General features: G+C 47.4%; 1 protein-coding gene across 5 annotated transcripts in view; it reads right to left on the minus strand.

The window, feature by feature from the left end:
• The window catches only part of ncor2 (nuclear receptor corepressor 2), an 87448-nt gene that overhangs the window by 16040 nt on the left and 48357 nt on the right, over nt 1-23051 (minus strand). The window contains exons 12-28 of one of the 5 annotated variants that reach the window (XM_084023937.1): nt 22394-22572; nt 21675-21729; nt 21495-21593; nt 18393-18529; nt 16269-16429; nt 15141-15203; nt 10162-10304; nt 9900-10038; nt 8579-9008; nt 7294-7414; nt 6414-6696; nt 4547-4594; nt 4051-4215; nt 3816-3952; nt 3243-3342; nt 3000-3107; nt 1615-1718 (exon numbers count right to left, since the gene is read on the minus strand). In XM_084023937.1, coding sequence (XP_083880063.1) covers nt 1615-1718; nt 3000-3107; nt 3243-3342; nt 3816-3952; nt 4051-4215; nt 4547-4594; nt 6414-6696; nt 7294-7414; nt 8579-9008; nt 9900-10038; nt 10162-10304; nt 15141-15203; nt 16269-16429; nt 18393-18529; nt 21495-21593; nt 21675-21729; nt 22394-22572 — 2472 coding nt within the window. Of the gene's footprint in view, nt 1-1614; nt 1719-2999; nt 3111-3242; nt 3343-3815; nt 3953-4050; nt 4216-4546; nt 4595-6413; nt 6697-7293; nt 7415-8578; nt 9009-9899; nt 10039-10161; nt 10305-15140; nt 15204-16268; nt 16430-18392; nt 18530-21494; nt 21594-21674; nt 21730-22393; nt 22573-23051 lie in introns of all 5 variants that reach the window. The other 4 variants (XM_084023936.1, XM_084023939.1, XM_084023938.1 and 1 more) reach the window with 4 other exon arrangements.

The raw sequence follows: 23051 nt of genomic DNA on the forward strand, positions 1-23051 counted from the left end.
CAGTGCAGGTCAAACCCGATCCTGGTCCACGCTTTTATGGTGCAGATAAATGCAGAGCGATTGGGGAACGGTGTTGTTTCTCCCTTTCCAGGAGCCGGCTGTAATTCATGGTACAAAAAGCAGATTCTATTTCTGGGATTGCTTGTGCCCCAGAAAGCGTGTTTGCTGCCATGGCAACAAATAACAGTGATCCAAATAAATAAACACAGCTGTGAAACACAAAGTAGTATTCTCTGAAGAAGTGGAGGTGCAACAATAGATGGCAACAGGCTTTGTTAAAACCCTGAGTCAGGACGTCACTCGCACCCCTGGATGAGTCATGGGCTTGAGAGGGCCGAGGTGGGCGGGCTGAGGAGCAGATCACATTTCTGACCTATCAGATGCAGCTTTTCCAAGAAGACGCTGCTGAAGAATGAAGGCCAGAATAGCAGAGTTCTGTGTATTTGGGGGGGGGGGCATCGGATGGCACTGACTGAAGTCTCCATCTCTATATCTGGATGCTAATCAAGCTGCAAGCACGACAACAAATGAGCTGTCCCTCTACAGCACACACTGATTATGTTTTCATCTCCTCCGCCGTACTAATCCATCATGGTGGACCCCCCCCACCCTCCTCTCAGATGCCAGTTGGATGCAATATTACGGGTGAGCCTATCAATGAGCGCCGAGAGTAAATAGATAAATCTAAGAGGGAACAGACGCGGTACAGTGTGTACCTGTTACCAGGGCGACGGGGTCACTCAGAGCTGTGATTATGTCACAGCAGCAGGGAAATCCAGCAGCCGCTGCACTTGGCTTGCCTCATTACGTTTAAACAGATCCGGTGCTCTCTTTCATCATAAGCACACAAATCAAAGCCGGGTAATACGAAGCGTGCTAGCTCCACGGACAACGCCGGATGGGCAGCGGCCAAATGACAGAATCGATTTGGGCAAAGCTGGTGTTGTTGTCCTCTGGGGGGAAAGGAGGGAGGGCAGCAGCCACATCATCATGAACTGGTGACACAGTTTAACAGAGTCAGGTTCAATTACATCCATCAGCCCCCTGGACCAGGCAAATCTAATTAACCTGATTGTGCTGCTCCCGATCTGAGGGGAGCAAACCGAGCCAAATATAATATCATACACACAACAAGGACCTACATAACGGCTCCTTGACAGGCGGCCTGTTTTCAAACCGACGTTCATTTGCAGGAGGTCGCTCAGAGGTTCTCCAAATGAAAAAGGGGAAGAGGACCGTTTGTCTGTCGTAACGCAGCGTTAAAAACATTCAAGCACTGTCAGCAGAATAATCACAACGCTCTCACACCAGCGCTGCCACACCCAACACAGCGATAACAAAGTGCACATATGGGAGATTCGGTTAGTGACAGTAAAAACACACAGTGGAGGGGGGGTTATCTGGAGATAACACCAGTTACTCCATCGTAAAACTAGCCGCCTAAGAATATTTGACCAACAGATATTAATACCTGTATTTCCTGCCTGTTGATCTACTTTAAATCGAGTGTACTCTGTGCAGCTGAGTGGTGTAGAAAGTATGTATGCACAGCAAATCTCCACTGGGATAGTAAACCAAAACCATCCATATGAAGGACCAAGGATCTGAGCTCACCTGAGTAATGGAGCCCCCTCGGTAGGAGATTGCAGAATCTGGATGCATTCTGGTCCCTGGGATGCCCTTAGTGATGCTACCCCCCTGAACAGCTGGAATAGAGCCTGGAGACAGAAAAACAAAGCAGGATGAAGAGTGGTTAAAGTGAAGAGTAAAGAGCTCGTAGCACCCCGAGGTTCCCCTGGTTCTTAGTGGAATGGGAGCTATCAAGCCCTCCTACTGCAGAACCAGCTCCCAGTCTCAGTCCGGGAGGCCAGCACCCTCCCCACATTTCAAAGCTGGCTTGAGACCTTTTTGATAAGACGTATGTATGTAAGACGTAGGGCCGGCTCAGCCTTGCCTTGGACCAGCCCTTAGTTAAACGGCTGTAGGGGGACTGAGCCCTCCATCCGGATCATTAAATGACTTCTTCCCCTTTGTGGTTTCTCACAGGTGCAGCTGAACCCACTGCTCCTGGTATTACTTAGTCATATCTCTATTATTAGTATGCTACTATTTCTGCTTTATTATCATTCTGCTATACCATCTGCTGCAGTCATCATTAGAGGTAACTATTTCCTGTTCCTACTGCTCTGGTTACATGCATCATGTCTGTCATATGGGAGGGGGGGGGATTGTATTCTGTACACAGTGGGTCTCACTGAGGTTTCTTTCTATTTTCCCACCTATTAAACGTTTACATTCCAGTTTTTGCTTATCCGATGAGAGGATCCGGTGCAGATTGTAAAGCCCTCAGAGGCAAATGTGTGATTTTAAATATAATTGCAAAAAAGTTCTGCAAGGTTGACCAAAAACCTCGTGAGCTGGGCTGGAATCAAAGCACATGCTACAGTTTGATTGCTGTTTGTAAATGCATTTACAGCATTACTGATAATTCTAATATTCAGTCCAAACACAGAGTGAAAACATGGCTTTGTTAAGTTCTCCAAAATGTGTTTTTTTCCTCCAGAAGTCGGGACACCGCTGGCAGTAATTACGGCTTTGAATCTTCTCCAGTTTGCGTCTTCTAACTTTGCACACTTGGATGGGCTTCCCTCATTCCTCACATCCTCTCCAGCTCTGTCAGATTAGACGAGCTCCAGTAAACTCAACTCCCCACCGATTTCCAATAGAGATTTGAGTTCAGCCTGGGCCACTCCAGTACATTCACAGACTTGTCCCCAAAAACCATTCCAGTGTGGTCTCTGCTTTTGTGCCTGGAGTCGCTGTCATGCTGAGGGGGTTAATCTTTTCAGCATGACAGTTCTGAACAAAACATGTGAGGAAAACCCATGATTTGATTTTGTTATTCAGCGTTGTACGGCGAATCAGTTGGACCCGAACATGAGCGTTGCCCAGCAGAGCACCAACACCAGTTTACTGCAGACTGAAGACGAGACACCCACCTCGCCCGCCGGCGCCGTCGTGAGGCGACCCCTGGCTCGACAGGTTGTCGGCTTGAGAGGACGAGCTGCGAGGGGACAACTGCTCCTGCTTTATCACCGGGAAAGGACCTGCTGTGTGGTGAACGAGCAAAGGACAAAAAGACAGAAAGTAATGAGGGAGACATGGTGAGACGTCAAATCTCACAACCAGTTGTGATGGGCGTGGTGGAAGTGGACAGATATAAAAATCACAACTTTACTCACCCACTTTCCTCTGGTCCATCCAAGACAAGCCCATCTGTGTGGGGGTCATCTTCCCATGGTCCAGCCCATGAGCCGGGCTGTGCAACTGTACCGGGGTCCCCTGAAGAAACAGGGATTTGGTCATAATGGTGATAAACCGTATATCAGATTCTAATTGTTTAAACCCATGCCTTAAAGAGGACCTCTTATGCTCCATACTTGTATTTCAAGTTACTACTCGAAGTGTGTTTACATTCTTTTATCTCAGAAAACGTTTTATTGGCCCATCAGGCTGTGCTGAGCACCCTGACCTCCTGCTCCTTCCCACAAAAAGCCCAGTCCGCTCTGATTGGTCAGCTGGACCGGTCTGCTATGACGGGTGTCCCGCCCCCTTACCATAACCAGATAACAGGAGTTGTACTGCTGAGGAATAGACTTCCATCTTTGCGTTGGAGCCTCCACGCTCAGCTCCACTCTGACTAGCTTTGTTGGAGGGCGGGACAGACTAGTTGCTGGACAGATATCATGCAAACGTGTTCTCTCCTCTTTAATGACGATGTTCAAGCCCCTAGTTTTCATCGTGTGGTGCTGTACCTGTGTGATGGAGCCCCCTGGCTTGGTGGAGGAAATGAGTGGCGGAGGCTCCGGCATGGTGAGGGGTCTCACTGCTGCTAGCCTCCCACTGTCCTGGGGCAGAGTGGGGAGCGAGGGGTGGCCTGTTTGCTGGAACGCTGCAAAGGCAGAAGAGATTATGAGACTGAGATTTGCCTGAAGGAAGAAGTGGAGGTTTTGTTCAACGTTCCCAGGCGGGACAGAGAAGAGGACTCACAGTTGAAGTGGAGCAGGTGCTGGTCGTGACTGATCTTGGCCATGTCTCTGGGGGACATGGGGTACGGGGAGAGGACCGGCCGGCCCAGGTTGGAGGTCCTCAGGTCGTCGGGGCCCAGTGCCTGCTTCTTGGCTTCGCCATGTGGAGAGAAGGCCCGGGACTTTTCTGCAACAACACACAACACAGAGTCAGGAATCAGAGCGCAGGACTCGGCTAGACCTCCACTAATCCAAGACGCTGTCCTGCAGCTACCGCTCACTGTTGCTTTCAGCAACATCAACACCAATCATTGTTGTCTACGAGCACACAGAAGCCCTCGCGCCACTTCCCAGCCAGGGTGACATCATCAGCACTGAATTAAAAACGCCAACATACACAACAAGCCACTGCTTATATTACACACAGTAAAACAAATCCAACAGGAGGAGGTGATCACCCTGCAGTGTGGTTAAAGTGTCATTAAAAAAGGGAATGGTATGGCAAGGGATGAACCTACTTAATCCCTGCAGGAGGGTCAGTAACCACCTCTCGTTGCCTTCCAGCTCTGAAGGGACACAAACACACCACAGATCATCGCATCCTCACAGATTCTCTCACACACAAATACATGCACCAACTACATGAACACTTAGCTGCTGTTACGGTGCGTTCACACCAAAACCAGAAGCCAATGTTTCGCACGGCGGACTATTGCATGCAAGGTCAATGCAATGAATATGTGAACTTCATGTGAAATTAAATATTTCAACTTGAGTTAAAAATGCGTCGAGATTCTCCTCCTATCCTCACTGAATCCGAAATGGAGACAAAACCTTTGTAGCGGTCTGTGGTCCCCCAGAGGTCTAGATAGTAGCCCACATTAGTCCAGAGATCAGACCAGACTATGTGGAGGAACCAGAGACTGTCTGTGGTCCCCCAGAGGTCTAGATAGTAGACCACATTAGTCCAAAGACCAGACCAGACCATGTGGAGGAACCAGACTCTGTCTGTGGTCCAAACAACAAGGTCTCTGCTGTATTTATGTCTAGATGACCTTATTTGGAGTGTTGATGGAGCAGCTACAATGTTAGCGTAGCCTCCAATCTACCAAACTCCATTCGGAAAACTAGCGATTTAAAATGTTCCCATCATCTTGCAAACGGACCCAACTGGCCGTGATTTCAGACTTAACATATCGTTGTCATTATGGAGTTATTTCAGCATCCTTTTTTATCAATTTATTGCAATTAAATCACAGCTAAAACGTTTATTTTGGGTTCATCCAGCTGTGGTAAACCAGCCAACATGTGTCTTGCTGGACAGAGTGAATACAGCTCGATTAAATTCACCTCTGGGTGATGTTATGAACTCAGTCAGGACAGCGTTTTAGTACCCGGCGTATCCGGGACTTATGTACGATGGAGCAATACTGGTTATTTCAGCCATGACGGATGAAACCTTATTGGTGTCTACATGTAGGTAAGCCCCGCCTCCTCTCCAGTGCGGTCCAGCGCTAGTGGCGCAGATAAACACAAAGTACCGAGTAACACGAAGTAAAAATTCGCTTCGCATTTGGTGTGAACACAGCATTAAGAAATGGTGTTTTGTTTTGGCCAACGGCCATATGTAAGTAAACTATAACCACTACATAGCTTTAAATACGTCTCCACCTGCCTCGTGTGTCAGCCACTAAATAAAGAGCTTTTTAAGCCTGTTTCCTTTCCTAAAAGTGCATGAAAAAGTGGCTGCTGCACATTAAGAGTTAACAGCTCCTGCTGGTGCCCAGTTGGTTATAAATGACCTGTCTTTGTCTGGACTGTTGCTAAAAGTCCAACACTGTACTCTCAGAGATTCCACAAGCTCACAGTAAGTGCACGGAACTAGACTATATTCCCTTCTGGGTCAAAAGCAATACCAGATCATTTATCAGCCCCCTCTCCACGAGTGTCCCAGAAACACAGAGAACACAGACTCAAGGTCAAGAGCACGTAGCAAGGACCAACTAAAGTAAAACTAGATCAAATGGAACGGCCTAACATGCAGCGCTTTCATTAGCCTCACAGTTTCTTTAAACAGTCCTCATTTACATGATTCCCTTTATCCTTAATATTAAAGCTCACAACTTTAGCGGTGTACCATGTTGTATTAAAGCTCACAACTTTAGCGGTGTACCATGTTGTGCACACATGCCTACAGCCTGCAGAAGAGTCATATTAGCGTGGAGAAAGAAAGTCATGGCATGGGGAAACGGACAAACTGGCAGTTGTGAGAGGGGTTCCTGGGTTTCTAACTTCAGCAACATATATCTATATATATCAGGCGGGTGAAGTAGTGATGCGACTGGTGACTTGGCTTTCTTTGTGTCGTGATGGAGGTGTGCATACCATCCTTGTCGCCACCGGAGGGGCTGCGTGGGCGAATACGAGGACTGCTGCTGTGAAGAGCCTCCCGGTCTCTGTCTGCCTGCAAGCTGTAAGGATGCTGTTTGCCTGGCTGGCCTGAAAGCTGCTGCTGCTGCTGCTGTTGTTGCTGCTGCATCTTGACCTCCTGAGAGGACTCCCCATGAGCCATGGTGATCTGTTGCTGGTACAATGCCAGGGCATGGGGGGGCAGCAATGCCTTGCCACCTCCGCTCCGCTGACCGCCCTGCATGGAGGCTTCTGGCATCTACACACAGGATGAGAGGAAAGAAGGTTACAATCACACACACACACACACAAGCCCACTCAGTAGCTGGCATGGACATATGGTTACCCACACACAGTATCTGATCAACGCGATAGCTAATAGAGATCTCTTATTTCTTCCCTAATGCCAGGGATCTAATTTCTTCTCCACAAAGCAATCTACCCCATCATCCTCCATCTGGCTGGCTTATTTTATACAAATATGACTTAACAATTCCACCTGCTGTACTGTTATCTCTGTAAGCAGAGAGACGGAGATAGCATTGATACCGCTGAAATGGAAGTGTGTGTGTGTGTGTGTGTGAGATATACAGGACTGGGAAGACCAGTTTTCTGTTGCAAAACACTCGCTGGGTCAAAGACAATTTCAAAGGCTGTAGAAAGCTGAGATGTTCTTCACCCAACTGTGTGATGTACGACGGGGAAACACACACACACACACACACACACACACACACACACACACACACACACACACACACACACACACACACACACACACACACACACACACACACACACACACACACACACACACACACACACACACACACACACACAGTAAGTAGTGACTCACAATAGGTGGTATAGCAGCGGCTCTCTGTTTGAGCTGTTTCAGGTCCATGGGCTTCTGCAGCGGGGAGGAGATCACCCCGTCATGAGTGTAGTTCAGGAGACTCGGCCTCGGGGAAGTAATTCTAAACACAGAGGAAGACACACGTTAGTGCCTTCACTTACTGGCTTTGCACACTTGAGCACAAAAACAACATTGCATCAGAATTTTACTTTTTAAATCTAGCAAAAAGAACCTCAATGAGGGCAGAGGTTGTGATTGTGTTTCCATCCCACAGGGTACAAGTATTCAAGTACACAAATGTGAAAACGGACTGTATGGGATACGTGAGTGTGTTGGGGGCATAATATGAAGGGTGTGTGTTGAAAGAAGCTGGGGCTAAGAAAACAAAATGCAAGTAAAAATCCATCTCTTCCACATCTGTCGAAAGCACACACACTACAATGAATCACACTCACACACACACACACACACACACACACACACACACACACACACACAATCACACACACACAATCACACACACACACACACACACACAATCACACACACACACACACACACACACACACACACACACACACACACACACACACACACACACACACTCACTCCCTTTGTTTGCTTTGGCAGAGAGGGCAGCTTTTCCCTCGGCTCTGCCAGTACATGCAGTCCGCTGTCATGGAAAAAATTTAACAAATACCGTGCAAACAAGACTAATCGCTCCTCCCACGCACTTTGACACTCATTTCTTCTCGTCTCATTCACATATACACATGTATGTATACACACACATATATATATAGAAATATGTATATATATATAAACATATATGTATAGAAATAGTATATATATATATATATATATATATATATATATATATATATATATATATATATATATATATATATATATATATATATATATATATATATATAAATATATATATATATATATATATATATATAAATATATAAATATATAAATATATATATATACTAAACATAAAATCTCTTGTTGATAGAAAAGAGCAACCTTGCCAAACATGGCTTCCCTGCTGTACAGTGTAGCTAGGCAACTAACAACACTTGAAAACCCTGGCTGCTGTATTTTCTGTGGTAGACCAGAGAAGTAGGACAGCTAGTAAACAACGGCTCAAAGACCACAGGCCCTTTGACACAGAGTCTCAAGCATGCCTCATGATGCCACTGATAATAAAAAAATAGTAATCATTTTTTCAATTAAAAAGATGGCATATTCATGTTTTTTTCCATTCCAAGCTTCGTACCGGTTCTTGTCCGAGTTGTCCGTCTCCTCCACCTCATCAGCGCTGCAAGTGGCACTAGAGTCGCTGTCCCCATGGGAACCCGTTTTAGGCCCATGGTCCTTCTTGGAGCTCTTGGCGGAGCTTTTGACCTCGTCCATCTCTGCAGGAAGAGGTTTCTTATCCATGGCGTCGCTAGGTGGCGGCGGCGGCGGCTCTCTGTTGGGCTCCCCCGTCTCAGTCTTTATCTCCTGCTTGATGGACGGTTCGCCGTCTTCCTTGACCGGAGGTTTCTCGTCCCCTGCCTGGCCCATGTCCGAGCCGGCGCCCTCCTTGTCCCCGGTGGTGGAGCTGGCCTTTGACCTGGAGCTGGAGCCTTCCTCCTTAGCCTTGCTGTCCTCTGATGAGTGTGGCGAGGGCAAGCTTTCCGTGTCGGAGCTGTTGTTGGCTCCACCTGGCATGGGACCGAGAGGACAAAGGGAACCACACATCAGACGGCATGACGGGGCTTATGCTGTAAATTATGTTATATCTCCTTGTCCTCATTTCTTTCATCTCGCCCCCCCGCCCAGCCCCAACCTCTCTCTGCTAAACCAGATTCTTCACAGTGCCAGTCTTCTACCTAATCAGGTTTCACTGTACAATAAGGAGGAACACAAAACCAATTGGCATGATGGACGAAATCCCCTGGGGCTTTTAGCGCTGTGTTGTGGAAGTCCCGTCTGCACGTCTGCACGTCTACTCCTATCAACAAACTCCAGCACCGTTTTTTAGGCTGATTTTTTATATTTGCAGAACATGATTCTGACACTACATTACATGCACTCAGTGCCCATTTTATTAGGTACACCTGCACAATCTGAACCAATACATTGTGCCATTACAAAGATAAGAGTTGTCAGTTTTTATGCACGCCGTCAGAGAGTTCAACTGTGTGTGTGTTACAGGTGCTGTGGTGTTGAAATCTTCTGCATTGCATTGTGTTTAATGTTTGGTCTCCCCCATTTAGAAAAATGAGGGGTTAACAAGATTACAAACTGATTATAATGCAGCACAGTGCAACGATAGATAAATAAATACAGTTGAATGAACACCCGTTGGAGAGTTCTGAGAACAACTGGCCATTACAGGCTTCATAAAAAGGGTCAATGCGTGGTAGATCTAGAAACGTATAAAGTGTCTCGGGAACGTGCGTATTCTCTAGCCATGTAAAGACATTTATGTTGCTTTATTTGGTACATTTGATAAGAAAAACAGATCCACAGCCACAAGCCAGGCTTAAATTCAGACACTTTACGACGTGTTAAACTACTATAAATGTATTCCCAACATGGGAGCGGTGTACCTTCTCCGTCTTCAGGGGCCTCCTCTTCATTGCCACTGGCTCCTGAACCCTCCATCTCCTCCTCCTCTGCTGTGTACGGGGTGCTGGTCTCCTCATTCTGCAGGGCTTTGCCCTTACGACGGGCCTTTCGCTCCTTCTCCTGGGTCAAAACAAAAACACACTAAATCAAAACAGCCAAAATCTTCACATTCAGAACAAAACCAGACACTTTTAGCTCGAATGATGACTTTTGTCAGCATCACGTGGAGCAGAGAGGACTTACCGATTTCATTTTATGCTGCTGCAGAATCTCATCCAGTTTCTGCCTCTTCTTGTAGTTGAAGTAGAAGTTCTTGCACTGTGACACGGTTTTTGATCCCACCATCTTGGCGATGGCGGACCAATTCCTACCATACTGGAGAAGGCCTGGAAAAACAAACAGATGGGACAGGATTAGGACAGGACAGGGAACAAAGACACGGTTGACATGTGGCCATGCAACGACTTGGTCTTCACTCCATATCAAATTATATTCTCTGTGCAGTCGCAGGAAAATAAAATGACGTAAGACTGTAAAGTTGACAGTTATCTGGGTTTATATTCCATAATCAATATCGTCAACCACAATCTCTTCCAAGTGCACAGTGCGGAAGTCTCTCTGTGGTAAGTTAATAGCCATAAACATCTGCCTCGATACAGCTGTCAAAGCCTGGGAGTTTAATTCACAATGCAACAGAGACACGGCCCCCACTCTCCCAGCAGCAACGTGGCTGAAAGCCATGTGCTTCCTCAGTCGAGAGGGGAGGGGGGGGCTCTACCGTCAGTCATACCAATGACTTCACCAGCTCCCAACCGGGGTCACTCCGTGTCATATTCCTGACTTCGATGTGACCCAGTACCAAGAAACCCCAGTCCTCTACTCAGTCAACCACATGATTGCACCTTACACTGGAGTCTCGAGGCACCCGCTGGCCCGAGCTGCGATACATCAACCTGTCACGAAACACGCACGCAACCCCGACGACGTGTGCAGAGCCGTCGCTGAGTTCGTGTGCAAGCGAGCGAGAAAGACAGATATGGTGGCGGTGTTTCCCCCCTCAGACTCGGCTGTTAGCTAAAGGCAGCTCATTAACAGTGTGTGTTGTAAGAGGCTTAGCTTACACCACCCACTTGTTTCCTGTGCCAGCTTGACAGGTCCTGGCAACAGGACTCTGCCTCTCAAAGGGGCTGTAAAGAGCGGGGGGGAGGGGTGTTATTAACAGGCACAGAGCCAACACCTCCGGGGATAACCTTGGACATGGGTTCAGAGGTCTCTGCATCTCATCGCTTAATGGAGGCAGTAGGACAACAAGGGAGAGGAAAGGACAGCTGTTAACTGCCTCGTCACTTCAGCTCATATTAATCAGACTCCTGAATCATGCTATTCATAAGTAAAAGCTGCAACAGAAGCTGCTGGAATTATAGTTTTGTACAGGTATACCAAGACAACAACATGCATATAAACAAGTGACCCAAAACCTGATTAAAGTCTCCAGAAAAGTTCAGCCGTGCAGCAGACGGGTGCAGACGTGGACGTGTTGGCTGTCACGCCGAGAATTTATTAATGCCCGTATGAAGAGGAACGACCACAACAAGCGAAGGTGATCTTCAGAGTCTGAGCTGCCGGCGTCTAAAAGCCGCCGCGCACCTCCAACCTGTTAAGTGTTAAAAGTGGTCGAGGTTTTTCAGCTGAAATATTCATCGCCGCCACTAAAAGGCATTGCTAGAAGAGCTTCTCAGTGGGGGGAAAAAAGAAGGCCGACCAGCCTGACTCACTCTAAGAGGACTGAGACACATGACTACTGACCCTCATTAACCTTTGACGGAGGGACGGGGGGGCTGCAACACAAGTCAGATTACACACAAACACACTCATGCTCACACAAAGACACCAACACTCACACACACACTCAAACGAGTAAGACAAACACTTGGCTGCACCCACTGAACCAGTAACAATTAACTACAAGTCAAAGGTCACTTTGTTACGACCTCTAGCTACATCCAGCTTATTCCATCATATGCAAGCATGCAAAGCACAATCCTGAACCGGGAGGGGGGGTAGTTGCTGGAGGAACACACATGGAACAACCATCCAATCAGCAGCAGCGATACTGAAGCAGGTGGTAGCCTCACAGCCAATCGGGGCAGAGTATTCCCATTAGCTCCTCCCAGAGAAAGTCCAATCAACACCTGGTGCGAGCCAGAAAGTGGTTGTTCCTGTCTGTCACATGCCTGTCACTCCGGCCGTCGTCTCGTGCCCCCCCCCGGCGGCGGCGGCGGATCGGCGAATCAGCCGGTCTGATCTCTAGAGGGGCCAGCCGGGAAGCTCTTCAGGGCTGGGCCTTCCGATCCACAGCAGAGGAGATGAAAACAGCTCAGACTCGGCGCTCTTCCTGCCAGCTGGCTTGATACTTGAGCCGGTGTCAGGTTGACATGCTGCGAAACAGCACATGCTCCTGGCCTCTCCCCTCCTCCTCCTCTTTTCCTCCCACTCGCCTCCTCCCTGTGCTTCCACAGAGCGCTGGTCTGCTCCTCTCCGCCGTGTCTCTCCCCAATGGCGGTCGTCTGGCAAGACTTCCACAGAAAGTGGGACTGTTGGGCGGTGCTATGTGCTCAGCCTCGCTCTCTCTCTCTCTCTCTCCCCTCATCTGATCTCTCCTCTATCTCTCTTTTCCCCTCCCTCCTCCCTCCCTCCTCCCTCGGTCGGTCCGTCCCTCCCCCTACCTCGCAGTCTGCCAGCAGGCACCGCGGCACGCACACACAAACGCATGAGTGAGTACACACTCACTCCAACCGTCTCTCTCTCTCTGTTAATACTCTAGCACACAGACGCAAACACACACTGAGGCGGTCCAAGAGTAAACACAGAGAGAGAGAGAGAGAGAGAGAGAGAGCGCAGAGAGAGAGAGAGAGAGAGCGCAGAGAGAGAGAGAGAGAGAGCGCAGAGAGAGAGAGAGAGAGAGAGAGAGAGAGAGAGAGAGAGAGCGCAGAGAGAGAGAGAGAGAGAGAGAGAGAGAGAGAGAGAGAGAGAGAGCAGAGCCAGAGAGACAATGGTGAAAAGGAAAGGATACAAGTGGAGAGTAAGCAAAGTGCGAAGGGGGGGGTTTGATGTTGATACCATGAGAAAGCATAAAGGCTTTCACATTTTTCCTGACTGACCTGCTTTTCATCTTGAATGTGACCTCTCTCCAGTCTATAACAACAACAGGGGAGAGACAAAGTGAGTGGGGAAAAGAGGCGCTTGCCAAATCTTCCACAGCTCTTGCCAATCTGGGCCACTGCCATCTCCCATCTCCCATCCGAGGGAGACGGAGGTAGAGCAACGGTGGGAGGGGGGGAAGACAAGAGAGACAGAGAGAGAGAAAAATATGGCATTCTCTACCTGCTGCTCTTTTTAAATGGGTTCTTCCAGCAAGCCGAGCAGAGGCCATTATCAAACTGCCTGACTGCCTGCACCCAAGCAGAGCCTGCCAGATTAGTGCACTTACATAAACGCCAGCCAAGAAGACTGCACATGCAAACACACACCGCTCCAACCAAAGCATGCAGACACAACCCTTTTTGTACAACCACACAGGCACACACACACACACACAGGCAGCAGCGGTGGTGGGTTAAGACAGACTTGTATGAGAAACCAGTCTATACGAGCAGTGAAGACGGGAGCTATCCCCTCTTTGAGAGCGGCCGTCCTCGAAGGCAGCACCGCCGGCTGGCGTTCCCATGCTGGAATGCCGATGTCCTGCCAGCCACTATAAATGCCATTATTCGGATCTGTTTAGCTCACGGGGATAAACACATTAGCATCAGGACACCTAAGCCTCTTTAAAACATACATGTCAAACACCTGCGAGGGAGAGCACCTTGATAAGCTTATTCAACGCTACGAGGAAATGGGGGTGGGCTTGTGATCGCCGTGTGTCCGAGTTCTTGGAAGGGGAATCCCTTTTGGCAGGTTTGGGGGGGGGGGATCGGTTGTTAGGACTGATGAAAGACAGCAAGAGTGGCTCCTCCTCCTCCTCCTCGGCCCTCAGGACTGTAGCCGGGACTCTGGCTGAGGTTACGTAAGCCCTTCATAGAAGCCCTGCTCCCACCAAGCTGCCAGGCTAATCCGCTGGGATGGAGAGCCCCACTAATCCCACTGCTGCAGAATGGAACTGAAGACATTAACCGGGATTACTACACAGCACTGTGTTTAAGCCAGGCCAGTGCCAGTTAACGCAAAACAACCCCATAACACACAAACGCACGGACACGCAAAACCAGTACGAGACAGATGACCACATGCGGCTTCAATATCACCAATAGCTGCATACAGAAAAGAGGCACTTCATCCGGTTTACGGCTGATTACACGGGAGGGCAGGTTGAGTTAGTCAGAAACAGAACTGAGAGTCCCACAAAGCGAGATGACTTATCACCTATAAATGGCCACAAAGCAGCCGCCGCCTGGGCTGAGTCAAGTACAGAAAGCAGGACAGAAGATGCCACCTATGACTAATGTTAAAAAAAACATCCATAAAAAGAGTCTGACATTATGCAATGGAAAGAAAAATATGTATAAATATTAACGTTACTGCTTTCAACACCCATCACCTTTACTGGGATGGTGTAAATCTAGTCTTTAAACACCCAAACAGACAAGAACCAGATCAGAGCCTCAATCTGGTGAAGACAGGTCCGCGGGGGAGTCCTATCTAAAGAGAAGTATGCGTTAGAAACCACCGAAGATGACAATCTCACTATATCACTAACTGAAACTCGTACACTGCACGCCACAAACAGCCAAACACACTCGCACAGAGCGCTGCTCGCTCAGGGAAAAAAATGGGCAGAAGGTCAGCAACCTCTGTGAATCAGCCACGGGCCTCTAGGTAATTTTCAGTCAGGTTGAGTTAATGACTGCTGCCTTTGCAGGGGCTGGCTGATAAGAGGCAGACTTTACAGCCCGCTCGATAATAATAAAAAAAAAAAGGCAGGCCGCCTTGACCCAGAGAGCCGGCAAACACCGCTCCAAAGAGCAAGAGGCTCGGCAGAGACCAGGCTCATACATGCATAGACACAACCGAGCAGCACGTGGCGGCTGCTTGCCTCACTAACAGGAAGTCACAGCCGCATCATCAAAAAAATACAGAACAGTGCTCGAGCTGCTGCTAGTGTTCTTTCCTTCGGCAGCTCTGATATATAACACACAGAAACTGGAATTGAGTTAGTTAGTTACCTTTTTTGGCAGTTTCCATCTCTTCTTCAGTCCAGCGAGAGCTCTCATTCATCTCCAGATTGGCTGTTAAAAAAAAAAATTATTAAAAATAGAGAACCACCAAGTCAGAGAGGGCGGGAGGAGGAGGGAGGGGGGAGGGTGGGGGAGTTGTCACATAGTCAGTTAGGGAGTGACTGACAAGAGGAAGGGAAGGAGAGAAATTAGAGAAGAAAAAAAGAGTAAGAGGGTGGTGGTGGTGGTGGTGGTGGTGGGGGAGGCACTGCAGCGTGGGTCGCTGGGGACTGTTTGTTTTAGATGGAGGAAGCAGGAAATCCAAGGAGAGAAGTCAGTTAATGATTATAGACATAACAACTGGCTTCTCTCCCTGCACGGCCCATAAGCCGAGCCCCGGCAGTGCTTCTGTGTCCTCCACGCGGTGAAGGGCACCGCGGGCCAGGAAGCTGCTAACGGTGGTGGAGGAGGAGGTGGAGGAGGAGGTGGAGGGGGGAGCTGTTGATGAGAGTCACCTGGGGATTCCCTGTGACTGAACCTGTGCTGCAGGAGTGACTGCAGCATATATACACACAACTGCTGAGACATCAAAAATCCCTGATAGCCTGCAGCAAGAGTGTTAGTGCGCGCATGGCTGACTTACCATCTGTGAGGAAACAAAGCGGGAGGGGACGCTGCTGACACACACTATTCTGTCCTTAAATAATACTTTTGTCTTTTGCCAACAGACGGGATCTCAACTGCATCTCTCAGGATGCAGGCAAAACTTTCTGAACGTTTTGATTTTCACGTTCACGCCATTCGTCAAAGAAGACAATGTGAGTGAGTGAAGACGGAAGGAACAACAGTGCACTCTTGTGGTGTGAGACAGGAGGCCGAAACTAGAGCAAAGGTGACGAACGTCAAGCCTGCATGATGGTAGTGAAAGACTATCATCAATACATGCTTTTAATAGCTTTTACACATTTAGATTATCTGTTAGAAATCACCTTTTAATGGGATAATGTTCTTGTCATGTCTGTTTATTAGATATTATAATAACCTCTAACATTAAAAGTATATTATTATGCCTCTCCATCTACGGTACACTACATTTCTGTGAACGGTTTAATAACAGCGGGCGGAGCCGAGACTCACCGAGCTCATTGGTGAGTGGCGGCGTGGTGGTCTCCTCCACTTCGCTGGTCATGGAGCGGGTGATGCGGCCCTTGCGGCGCCCCTGGCTGTTGGCTGTGCGTCGACCCTTGAAAGCCACAGTGGGCTCTTTGTCCTCTGCATCCTCTCCAGAGGTGTCATCCCTACGTTTGAGAAATGTCAACACGGTCAGCAGGAGAAACACGGGTTCGTTTCAAGGTGTGACCGGTCACGGATGGAGGAGTCAGCCGTGTACCTGCACTTCATTTCTACCCTGCAATGCAGGATATTGATAATTAGAGACGCAGGAACACACACACACACACACACACACACACACACACACACACACACACACACACACAGTTCTTCAGCAGTAAAATAAAAATAAAGCTCATCAAAATATGCCGTGGAGGAACCTAAAAACATCTGGAACAACTGACCAGATGAGACAAAAATGTGAAACTGTCCGTCATTGTGAGTGACTAAACGTTGGAGCGCCTCTGTGGCGGCTGCAGGATTTCCTCCCGGTGAAGCGAAGGCTCGCAGGATCAGGAAATTCCAAATAAAGTCAGATGTCATCAACATTATCTCATTACATATCCTGCTCCAATCCATATTTCAAAAACTTTTCACTGAGGTCACAAAAAGCGTATTGGATTTAAAAACGTCTTATTATAATTAAAGCACTTAAATTAAAGATGGCAGGTAATACCAAATTATGATGGTATATTTACAACCTACAAACGTAACCACTGTTACAAGCTGCAACCACACTGTTGGATAGGATTAATAATCCCAAAAATGTCATATTGTGATTTCTGAGACTCAAATAAGGGCCACGCTGCCGGTCAGTCCCAGAAACTGGATCCAAACATCCCCATCATGTCCCGAAGGCGTCCTCGACCAGCCGAGTAGAAGGAAGACCGAATGTGAACGCAGACACAGACACAGCTTTCCTTTCTCTTTCCCCAAGATTATTTATCGAGTGTCAGCACAGTGGCATGCTGGGAGACAGCCACTGAGACTGAACCCCCTGCACCTCCATTCATCTTCGCCCGGCATCATTAATCTTGCTGAGAGGAGCTGGTGGCGCTCTAAATATAGGCGAGCCAGCTGTGCCAGCGACAGGCAGGCAGCAGGGCGCACTGGGAGTCACGGAGTCCCCGGACTCGCCTCGCAGGGAGCCATGCCTCATCCTCAACCTCATCAGCTGGTCCGACTCCACGGCTAATAAACATGACCCGCTACTGAAGCCACCGCGGTGCTGACATCACAATATAGTGTGTGAACAGAGACGGAGACGGTCGGACTCGTCGATTCTTTCTCAGGCTCCAGAAAGCAGTGATATTCCATCTGTTATTTTGCATCCTTTGCTGGCGCTGTGCCTGAAAACACCCCCTCCCCTCCACCACACACACACACACACACACACACACACACACACACACACACACACACACACACACACACACACACACACACACACACACACACACACACACACACACACACACACACACACACACACACACACACACACACACACACACACACACACACACACACACACACACACACACACACACACACACACTTACTGGCGTTTCAAATTCACAGCGACCCCGTTAAGCACACTGATTATTTTCCCCAGCAGAAAACCCAGACTATCAGAATTACAGAGTAAAAAACGAAAGAAAAAGAAATGACACTTGGCATGTTATTGGGAAGGAGAGACGCATAAACAGGAAAACAGCTGTTTGAATGTGGAGTGAATGAACACTTGAATTCTGCAGAAGGTGGAATGTCTGGCTAGAGGTGAGCGAGTGAGTGATTGCATTTCCAGACCCGCTACCCCTTCGCCAAAACGTACTCCTACTCCATCTGACCTGGAACAATTCTAAAACTGTGTGCTGAGAGAAAGGGGGGGAGAATATAGTTGCAGCTGTGCAGGTCAGACTCATACGATGTGGCAGAAATGTTTTCCCTCGGCTGCATCTTCTTTCCTCTCCCTCCCGTCAGCCAGCTTTTTCCAACGAATCAGTGAGTCACCTTCGTGTTTACGTACAGTGTTTGATGCACATGCCATGCCTCCGACAGGAAGGTTTAAATCTTAAGTGTACTCACTTCATTCCATCTTCCTTTTCTTCAGCTTCATTTTTTTCTTCATCCCTCTCTCCCTCCTTCTCCTTCTCCTTCTCCTCCTTCTCCTCCTGGCTGCCGCGGTGGACTTGCTGCTGCTGTTGCTGCTGCTGCTGGCCGTGCTGCGACCACGGAGGAAACAAGGAAACAACCAGCTGTTAGTGATGACTCCTGGACGCACGGACATTTCTAGTTCCTGTGTTGGCACTCCCATTTCAAAGTCAAATTCAAGCACTTTTCAAGCACTTCCAGGTGCATCTCCATGCTTTTCCAGCCCCTTCCAGCTGTGGTAAACTCCATATTTGTATCAATCCAATGGTCAGTATTCAGTCTACTTATTCTGTCACTTGTTCATCACATTAAATGAGATGTTATTGTCCTCTAAACAACCAACATGATGTTTGGAGACAGCTTTTTACAGAAGGACCACAAATGAAAGGAAAACTAATTCCACTAACAGATCCACAGAAATATAATCACCAACTATTTTCATCATCTGTTCATCATCAAAAGTCATTTTTCATAAAGAAATGTTAGAAAATGCTGTTTTCAGTCCCTCAGATATGGAGATCTTCTTTTCTCTGTTCTATCATAGATGTCATCACATACAACACACATTTCAAGACCTTTACTCTTAATCCAAGCACTTTTCAAACCTTGAAAACACCATAAACACATTGAAATTCAAGTGTTTTCAAGGATTTCCAGCACCCGTACCGACCCTACGCTGAGTGTCTATTCTGACCGTTTTCAGCTCTTGAACCAAGCGATCGTACTCGCCAATGTTTCCTCGCACGAAAATCCTCTGAACCCACGTAGACCCGCGGGTCTGACCTGCAGGTCGGACCTGCCTCCCTTCATCCCCGTGTGCCAACATTTTTACTTCCATGTATATTCCGTATAATAGCTTTAAAAAAAAAACTGCTGCACCTCTAAAAAGCTCCCAGCTGGGAAAAAACCCACTTTGGTGTACACACCAAACGCACAAAAATGTGATGTGAAGTTGTAAGACTTTCAAATGCTGAATTGTTGAGATGAGGTTGGTGAACCCTGCCTCAGTTTACACTTTAATGTTTGGACACAAAAAAAAGATAAATGGGATTATCAATTTATCATTTTGCAGAGTTAAAAATGTAAAGTTGCCTAATATCTCATGTACATGTTGTGCCTGGTTGCTCTGTGAGTGAGGAGGCACTTCCTGTGGCAGATCTGATAATTAACACATTACTCAGACAAGTGGACACACGGCTGCAGACGGTATGATTCTTCTTGTGATAACACAACAAACCGCAGCATATTTTAAAAAAAAAAACAGAACATGAAACAAAATCATTTCTATCTTTGACATCAGGAGACTTTGTTTCACTTTTACTGACGGACCTAAAACACAAAAACCTAAATGGTTTTCTGTAAAGACAGAACAAAACGGGATACGAAAGTTCTGAAATATGCTCTTTAAGCACCCAGAACCACTTCCTTACTAATTTCCTGTCTGTCTGGGCTTTTAGGGCTAGAGTTCACATTAACACAAGCATGCCGTCTAACCAAAGAGCCTTTAAACACCGCCTCAAACCCATCAGAACTCCCCACGACGTGTTGGCTCGCTGCTGCCTCTTTGAGCTGCATCCACTTTGCCTGGTGTCTTTAATACATATCTGCTCTATAAAAAGACACATTACACATGGCTCCCGGCAAGGGAACATAAAAAAGGACACAAATGGAGACAGCAATGAGTGGGAGGCAGAGAGACGGGAATGAGAAATAGGAGGATCCATTCACAGACGCGACCTCCATCTCCATTTACACCACGTCACTAATGTCCTCTCCATCCCTTTGAATTTAACTCAGAGAACAGAAAACAAATAAAAGCACATAATGGTCACTCGGCCTCATGTTCCCCTCAGACACGTCGTCAGCTTTCTAATCTCCGTCCACTCTAACGACCGAGATCTGTTAGCGACGCGTCTAAATATGCCCCGAGCGGATCCAGGGCCAGCCTGAGACTTCAGCCACTCAACAACAGCATTGTGAGGAAAAAAGAAATAAGCCTCAGTAAGTCTGGAAACACATTAACATTTGCATTAAGCTATTACTTATCCCCCTCCATTTCCTCTCCACCCAAAACATAATCTCTATTAGCATTTGCCGTCATTCTGACATATTGTGCTTTCTGCTCCTCCTCTCCAGCTACCTCCCTCCGAGACTTCAATCCATTAGCGCTGGCCGCTGCTCCAGACGTGCAGCGGAGACCGCTGGGTAATGAGCAGGAAGGTTTGTTCAGGAGAGATGAGGAGACACCTTGCACCCACGGGAAAAGGTCGCCAGTAAATTATTCCGCCGTTTCCTTAGCGCCCGCCACCGTGAAGTTTAACGGCTCGCACCTGATCTGAGGTTAAGTAATAACCGGGAGCTCATTAGCTTAACAGAAACGACCTGTGTTTAAGAAAAAAAGACGCTGTCATCATGGAAATAGCACTCCGTCAGCAAGCATGACCTTTCGGCGTTTTTCAGAACGACTCATCCCGGGAGTTCTGTGGCTTGAGACTCTCTCTGTTAGACGACCTCACTGTGAAAACATCACGACAGCTCCGGTGCTGGGAGCCAGACTAAGGCCACGCACACACTAAGCAACACAACACCGCTTCTTCAGGAGTTTTCAAAGAGTTTAAATCCCTTCACGGGCGCCAGATACCTCACGTTTATCTCCGTCGAAGCGTCCGTTGCTCAAAACATGTTCAACTCCACACAGAAAGAAATGCGTCCGCTGTCCAACCGGACAAAGATCTGAGTCTTAAGCCTTCAGTTACATCCACCGCACACACAAGTAGGGAAAGGCTAGTTGTGGAGGTTCCTGCCAAACGTGTTTGACAACAGAGAACGGCATCAGCCCCGGAGTGTAATGACAGAATGGAAAACAAGTTTTTCACCATGAGCTAAGTGACTGCAGCTGAATTCTTGGTCGCATGGAAATACCAAGAGAAGACTTTAAAAAAAAAAAAAAGGAAGAAGAAGAAGATATAGTGATGCCCTCTCGGATGAGAAAGGCCTACAAAGCGCGCTGTGTGATGTATTTTAAACTGAGAATACCTGACTTCTTCCTCGGCGTCTGTAGTTCCTGCGCACTATGTTCTTGTAGTTTTCATTCTTTTTGGTCAGGTAGTAAAAGAGCACACACTCCGCCACCGTCTGAAACGTGAATGAAACGAGGATTTCAATCATTGTCACCTCCTGCATCTCTCATACAAGAAAAGAGAAACGAATCAATACCTTTCTCTCCAGAAATGACGCAATCAGACCAAAGTTTTTGGGGTGCTGGATGAACCTGAGGGAGCAGAACAAAGACAGTCCAGAAACCTGCTGATGGAATGACTCAGAGCTCCAAACAGAAGATTAAAGAAGAACAACGATAATGAGCGAGGAGGAGGAGGAGGAGCCGACGCAGGAAATGGACATTTTAGATTTAGCTTTCTTTGAATCAACACATTTCTCAGGTACACATCTTTTGCATTAATCCTAAATAAAAAGAACAACCTTGGTATCTAACAAAATATGAACAATCTCTAGCCTTACTGTATATTTACTGCAGCTCTTCCTTTTGCATGACTATAAAGACACTGATTTCTCTGTGTGGGTTTGATCCGACTTGGCAGCATGAAACGCCTCCTCTCGTTTCTCACGAAAGGGGAAGATTCACTTCCTTACCAACAACTCACTGACCCTTTATCGGTCAGACACATTTCACAGGGAGTACAACACAAACTTCAATCAGAGTCGTCTCCGAAACAACAATGGAGCTGCAAGATTTGGGACATTTTGAAAGTGAAAAAAGCCTGAGAGAAACTGTTCATGCACTGTATTCTGGGTGCAAAATATGACTGTTTTTGGTGTGTCTGTATGTATGTTTATATATATATATATATATATATATATTAATGTGGCTAATCCAGCTGCTAGAACACAAAGAGGGTTTCTATTCGAAGCCTTACTTCTCTCTGAACGTGTCCTTCTCCTGCTCGCTCCACATGTTCATGACCTGCCGGTCCTTGTACACCTTCATGGGGTCGTCCATCAATCCGTTCATGTTGATGAACTTGATGCGTTGCTGCTCGGCGTCAAACAGCATGGGAGGGATCACCGCCAGCTGCCGCATCTGCTTCTCCGTGTTCTAACACACGCGCACACACACACACACACACACACACACACACACACACACACACACACACACACACACACACACACACACACACACACACACACACACACACACACACACACACACACACACACACACACACACACACACACACACACACACACACACACACACACACACACACACACACACACACACACACACACACACACACACACACACACACACACACAGGAAGTTACAACATCAATAGATGCTGCGTTATCTTGGTGAGGTAAAAAGGCAGAAAGCATTTCTTGACATGAAAACCCGATGTTGCACACCGCTCATCTTAAAGGGACCAGGCTGAGGTCTAATGGGTGACTGGTAGATATCAGCCAACTCTGCTCACAGCGTTAGGACTGTCAAAACTGGATAAAAACGACGGTTGAATATTTGTTATTAAAATACACATTTTTCAATAAAATGTGTTAAAAAAACACATTTCT

Source organism: Eutrigla gurnardus, assembly GCF_963514095.1.
Source record: "Eutrigla gurnardus genome assembly, chromosome: 13".
Lineage (NCBI taxonomy): Eukaryota > Metazoa > Chordata > Actinopteri > Perciformes > Triglidae > Eutrigla > Eutrigla gurnardus.